This window comes from Trachemys scripta, chromosome 1 (assembly GCF_013100865.1).
Source record: "Trachemys scripta elegans isolate TJP31775 chromosome 1, CAS_Tse_1.0, whole genome shotgun sequence".
In the NCBI taxonomy this organism is placed as follows: Eukaryota; Metazoa; Chordata; order Testudines; family Emydidae; genus Trachemys; species Trachemys scripta.
In genome coordinates, this window is record NC_048298.1 from 215,007,898 (window position 1) to 215,014,549 (window position 6,652).

Genomic DNA, 6,652 nt, shown 5'->3' on the forward strand with positions numbered 1-6,652 from the left:
GAGCTGGTCCTCTGTGTCTAGTGCTCTAATTCTTTTAAAATATATTGCTCCGATATTGCTAGGGTTTTCTTTGCAGAGAACCAGTGCAAGCAGATGCTCACTGCCACTCTAATTGACCACGACTCGCATACATACAACGTAGACTGTAACACTCTTGAGTTTAGTCATATGCTACTTCCTGTGCTGGCTGATTAAGATCAGAAGCTAGGATGTGATTGTCTAAACGATTTTTCAGAGACTCAATTAACTGGTTTCCTGTACCTTTTCTACAATGCATGAGGAAGAAAATGAAAGCCTAAAAATCTAACACCACAAGCAAAGATAACATGACTTTATTTTCTAATGGACCACCCTAAACATAATGGAATTATCCTGAAGCATTTTTGCCAACAGATTTTCAATGGATTAAATCAGCATTTCACTGAGTCCCAGTTCTTAGAATATGTAGACTTCCTTATTAAACACTTGATCATACAAGATGCTGAATGCCTTCAATTTTCATTGACTTCAGTGGGAGTTAAGGCCACACAGCATCTTACAAGATTGGGCCTTTATTCTGTTCATAAGTATTAAGCTAGAGGAATCAAGTTGTGCACTCATGCTGGTGAGAATTCAGTCAAGAGCAGAATTCATCCTGTGAAGTGGTGAGTGCTCCCAGTACCTTGAGTACGGACTAGGTGCACTGAGCATCTTGCAGGATTAGACCCCTGATCTATGTCTTACTCAGGGAAAAGGCTCAATGAAATCAATGGGGTTACCCCCAGGGATGAATTTGTCTCCATTGCAGTTCATTCACATGGCACCCCTGGGTACAGCTGATCCTGCATCAAGAAGAAAGTGCAGGACCAAGTCTTACATACACTGAATAAGCTAAGATATTAGTGACCTTCACAGACCATCCCCACAACACCCATATGAAAAAAGTGTCATTTCAGGCTGCACTATGCTTAGCCATGAAATCCTGGAGAAAATGGATGAAATCCTGATGCCCATTGCCTTTAAAATGGGTCCAGAATTTCACCCAATGTCATGTGACAGGGAAGGGAGATGAATGTGTACATATGAATTTTGCGAAGCAGATTATGTGAAATGGCATGCTACTATCTCCTGGTTTACAAGATTGTTTTATTCCATAATTGATTTTTATTTTTTAAATTAACATTGATTTTATCCCCAAATTATTAATTTAAAATTTTACAAACAAGATTCTAGGTCAGATCATCATACAGTGACTAATAAGACAGACATTACCCAATGGAGTTCTGAACAGATCCAAATCATATTTAATTCTGCTGAATTTCATTTGCACAGAATACCCTTTATTAAACGATCATTAATAGTTTTACTTTTAGCACAACACAAAGAATGAGTGGTCAACAATAAGCAAAGGAGTCTGGCTACCCTTGTTGCTGTCTTCATGTATTTATTCTAAAAATTTAAGGTTCAGTTTATTATTGAATGGCCTACTAAACTGAATGCAGATTAATTACATATTTGCAGGAAGAAAGTGCAGTTCAAGGGTGAAGATACAGAATGGTTTCTATAAAAGGAAATGTTTTTTAAAAAAAATACAAAAATGCTGATTTATCTCAAGTTTGAAAAATAAATATTAGAACAAAGCATATTTACAGGAAAGCAAACAAAGTTATCTGTGATGCATATAAATAGGAATGAAAGAAATCTATTTTAAGTGTTATAGGACTGAAATTGGCAAGAACATATATCAAGAGCCAAAAACATGGTCTTTTTTTTTTTTTTTTTTTAAATAATCTCCAAAGGTCTTCGAGCATCCCACATGTTAACACAGGCACTTACGCTTCATCCTGTGATATCACTGTCCAAAAGATAGCACATCAATACCATCCAGGTTTTAAAACATTTTATTTGCATATTAAAAAAATTGTGCATTCCAATAATTAAAATCATTTGAACAAAAAAAAAAAATGGCACTCGATTAACTGCATTTTACAGCTCGCAGGACCTTGGTACAGCTTTGCATTTATTCGTGTGTTACTAGTTTACTGTAGTCCCACCCAAGTTCTTCTTTCATCAACATGCAAGCTCTTTCATGCCACCAGGACCAAACCCAGACAGGCAGATGGAAAGGCAGCGCGCCTTCATTCAGTGTCAGTAGTTCTCTCTATTTTTTGATGTGAAAGGGGCAGTACAGTCATTTAAACTTTATCCAACCTCTTTGCATCTTACAAAGTTAAACAGCTAAAAGAAGTAAAATAAGAAGGCAATGCTTGTGGAATGTACAGTGCATAATTTGGAAGGGCAGATTTCATTACGATTCACCCGCTTGCTTCTCCTGTTCAATTGCTGGAAGAGAGGAAAAAAAATAAGAATTTTAAAAATAAAGATGAAGTACTTGACTTTTTTTAAATATAAACTTTATATTTTTATGGAATATAGAAATCAACTGTAGATTTATAAAATTGGTAGAAAATTATCTTAATTGCAAAATGTACTAAATGTAACTTTACAGTGGTTCAGAAATTTTATATCTATTCAGTAATCATACACATATTTCACATAATGTATATGTATAAAAACTGTCTCTCTACCCTGTCTTTCTTCTCCTTGCCTTTTCCCTCTCCCTGTTAAATTATACATACTTACTTTCTTTTGAAGGCAGTGGATTTTTCTCTTGCGTTTCTGTTTTCTTCAATTTAGTCTTGTCAAATTTCTCAATTTCAGCCATATCTGGTTTGTCGGACATTTTTGCAGATTAATCTGTACGTGGAAAGGAAAGACAGTTAGACTCCTCCACCTTTTATTCAGAAATGCGTTACTCACTCCTTGATCTCCAGCCAGCAACCCCGCCTCCCGCCTCAAACTCCCTCTTTAAGAGGTACGTAATAGCCTCTTCTTTTTTTTTTTTTGTAATAAGATATATATTCAGCGAAATAAAATTCATCGTGTAACATGTGGGGTGAAATGGTATGTACAATTCTAGCCAAGGCTGATTAAGGAGTTTAAAACAAAATCAATGCAGGAAATATGTTGTTTTATCATCAGATCATTTTTTTAAAAGTGGAAATGTAATCCATTATCAAAACAATTGCCTATTGTTGAGACTGTTTTCTTCTCATTAAAATCTCTTCAATGTTTCCACGTTGTTCTGAAGAGAACAATAGGAGGATGGTGCCTGGAAGAGGCTATTTATCTTTAAAAAAAGATTTAATGCACACACACAAATTTAAAAATGTAAAATAATGCCAATGCCAAGGAAGTGGACTATGCTAATCACATTCTCCACCTTGGGGTCTGTCTGCTCTTTCTTCCCTTAGCACATTTGGATGAAGTCCTGCATTCTTTTCTCCTCACAAAGAACTGCATGCAGCTGCAGTCTGAGGAAGCTCAAACCACCGCCCTTGCTCTGTTTGCTGCCTTTCTCCTTCTCAGCAATGCAGCCACACATACAACGCTGCCTGGATTTAAACAAAGATTTTCTTGTACAGATGCACACACAAACACTCACCCCCTCTTTCAGCAGCGGAAGGTTTAAACAATACCACCTCCCTTTGCTCCCCTCCCTGTATTAGGAGTTTGAGATTTTAGCACACATCTGCTTGTAGTAAATTCCCTTCTAAATAGCAGGGAAGGAAGAAGTAATGCGTAGATCAACAAAATCTCCTGTTGGTGGGTCACAGATACTAAAATAGTCAATTAGTGTCGACAAAGATGCCAGCTTTTTTGGTCAAGCCAGAACAAAGGAAATCGAGAGGGCTTCCCCCATTCTTTCCTTAGACTCGCATTTAACATTTTCACTCAATCTGTCCAACTTTAACGACGCCACTAGTCTTAAGCACTGGCTTACAATTAACATCTCTTGGGTGCATTTGAAAGCATCAGGAATATTCCATCCTGAAATTTAGTAACAAAGCAAAGGGCGTTGAAGAAGGACTTGGGTTAAAAATCCACACTCCTCAGCACAGACACGGGGAAATGCATGCTAATAAAAGGGGAGAGAGCGAGGGAAAGAAAACCATAGTTGAAATATAAATTGTAGCCTCACCACTGATGCTCTGCACAGAAGTAACTCTAGTCTTTGCAGCTGCTGCTCTGGACTGTAGTATAAGCGCTGTCTCTGCATGAGCAGTTATATCCTCACTTCTATGCAAATGAGAGTGATGTCATTTTAGTCGATTTTAACCCTTTCTCTACACTCCCAGTTCCTGCTTCCTTTTGTATGTTGTTATTATTAACTATTATTATTTATTACACCGTGCTAAAAAAGCAAAAGCCAGCAACCAGCTCCCCCATGGAAAGCATTCGTTTTGTAGACAGCTGTCCCTGAAAAGAATGTTAGGGAATTTGTGGGTGTGAGATTTGTACTAATGCCAAACTATCACAAGGCAAGGCCTGTTGTAGCAGCTAGGACATGACACGCACCCCCGTACTAGAAAACGGGCATCGTAAATTCGCAGCAAACCAATGCAACACAGGGGGATGCTATCTCTGTGGTCCTAATGCAATGATGGAAGGCGGGAGGGGGGTGAAATGACAATGTCACTCCATGGTTCCCCTTCATGTAGATGTGAAAGGATTTTCCCCTTATATTTTTGTTTACAGCGATTATTGTCTTCTGGCCCTTGAACACTGTCTGACATCAGGTGGGTTATTGCATTTGGTGTTAAAATCCCAGCTTGGGGTGGGGGGGAAGAATCCCATTTTAAAATCACTCTAGTTAGAACAATACCTTTTTAACAGATGATAACTCTGGGCAATATCATGCCACCCATTATTAAGCAGAAATCTCAGTTGAAATTAATGGGAAGTTTTGCTTAAAAAATCAATGGCAACAATATGCTGGCTCCAGAAAATAGCATAACAAAGTGCTTACTGTTTGTAATTGCTGCTTTTCTTTCTTCATTTTTACTTCCTCTTAGTGTGTCTGAAGGCGGGAGGGTCCAGTGATAGCTGTCTTTTTACATTTTGCAGAGAAACTGCAGCCATGTTGTGACCATATTGTGCTGCATTTCCAAAACCCTGGTATATTTTTGCTCAAACTTTTTGTAGATTTCTTTTTGTTGAGCAATAGTTTCTTGCTGCTCATGTTACTCAAATTTCCTCACTTACAAAATCTCATCTTTATCAGATAGCAGACTCCAGGAGCTGCCCCCCTGCTGTCCTTGCGATTGTGCTGCTAGTGAAAGAAAGAAATCATATAGGCAGGCTTTCTCGCAGCTTCAGCAGACAATAGCTCTAAGGAGACCCTGACTTGCCCCTCTCCACCCCTACCTCCATTCACTACAGCTGGGTTATCACAAACCATGCATCTCCTCGTGTGCTTCAAGTTCTCATTCTTTGTGGTTGGAGGGCAGACAGAGGCATGGTATATGGATTTCCACAATACTAGGCCTCAGCTAAGCAAAGCCTGGGACCTCTCCATGCTGTATATTTCAAGCTTCCCTGCACCAAGCATTGCAAACATAAGCAGCACATCTAAAGAAGTAAAATGATCCATTTGTGAGAACACGAGGGTCTAGATGTTTGGGAAATTTTTGGATATGGGGGAGGGGAGGATGGCTGGAATATTGTTTCTGTGTATACAGGATTGGACAGTGCGCCAAACTATCCATGCAAAAATAGACGCGAAAAAGTTCAGTTAAATCTCTGAATTTTAACTATCCTGATTCATTGTCTCCTGGAGAATGGGGGAAAGGGAGTTTCACAGTTCACACCAAAAGGGCAAGGTTTGTGGGGTCCTGAATTGTGTATGTGGAAATTCATTTAATCTTCGCTGATCCTGGGACATCTATTTGGAGACCCATGCTGCCCGCTGTGTTGCTCCTTGGCCCCACGCCCTGGCAACCTCTGTGTGTGTATGTGTGTTGGAGGGCATTTGAAGCCACAATTCCTAAGCAGCATTAATTTACACTAATTAATTAATTAGCCTCTTAGAGTTGGTTGGGTAACTCCCACCTTTTCATGCTCTCTGTATATATATATATCTCCTCACTATATGTTCCATTGTATGCATCTGAAGAAGTGGGCTGTAGCCCATGAAAGCTTATGCTCAAATAAATTAGTCTCTAAGGTGCCACAAGTACTCCTGTTCTTAATTTACACTGGTCATTATGAATAAATCTATGCCAGTTCCTGAGGGGAGCATGCCACACAGAGTGGCTGCTAAATGGTTTTGCCTTCACCTATTACCAGGCAGGCTCCATAAAATCCACAGTCTTAATTTCATAGGGAGAAATCCTGGCCCCATTGGAGTCCCCGCAAAAGTCTCGTTGACTTCACTAGGGCCAGGATTTAACTCATATTGTTCACACAGGAGGCAATCCCATGTATGGGGGCAAAAGGGGTCAAGAAATTGTTTCCATGATCTGGGAAACACACAAGACTGAAGGCCAAAGGAACTGTTTAGAAAAGAAATGGAAAAGAACATACAGTACTAAAGTCTCTTGAGAAATGGTTGGGACATAGATGTTTATTCTAGATTTTCATAATAAAAGGATCCTGGAATATTTTCTTTATTAAACACAAAGCAACTTTGCTAATATGTGAGCAAGATTTATAGGATAGCATTATGATTATTTCACAACTTCCAAATTTTGTGAACGTTGAATCTTGTAAATCTGAATAGTTAAAATATTCCAATTATTAGCCCATCTTTTTCTACAGGGTATGAAGTCAA

The 6,652-nt window shown here is 38.8% G+C and overlaps 1 protein-coding gene across 1 annotated transcript; it reads right to left on the reverse strand.

Moving 5' to 3' along the window:
- Nucleotides 1–1,406: 1,406 nt before the first annotated feature.
- Nucleotides 1,407–4,119, reverse strand: TMSB4X (thymosin beta 4 X-linked). Its single transcript, XM_034756959.1, has 3 exons — nt 4,022–4,119; nt 2,623–2,736; nt 1,407–2,322 (listed from the first exon to the last, which is right to left on the reverse strand). The coding sequence occupies exons 2-3, from the start codon at nt 2,720–2,722 to the stop codon at nt 2,288–2,290; spliced, it is 135 nt and encodes a 44-aa protein (XP_034612850.1). The 5' UTR covers nt 2,723–2,736; nt 4,022–4,119; the 3' UTR covers nt 1,407–2,287.
- Nucleotides 4,120–6,652: the final 2,533 nt, after the last annotated feature.

Coding starts and splice junctions, on each gene's coding strand:
- TMSB4X (XM_034756959.1), bottom strand. CDS start 2,722: ATGTCCGACAAACCAGATATGGCTGAAATTGAGAAATTTGACAAGACT. Junction 2,323..2,622: donor TCCACTGCCTTCAAAAGAAA/GTAAGTATGTAT, acceptor CCTCTCTTCCAG/CAATTGAACAGGAGAAGCAA.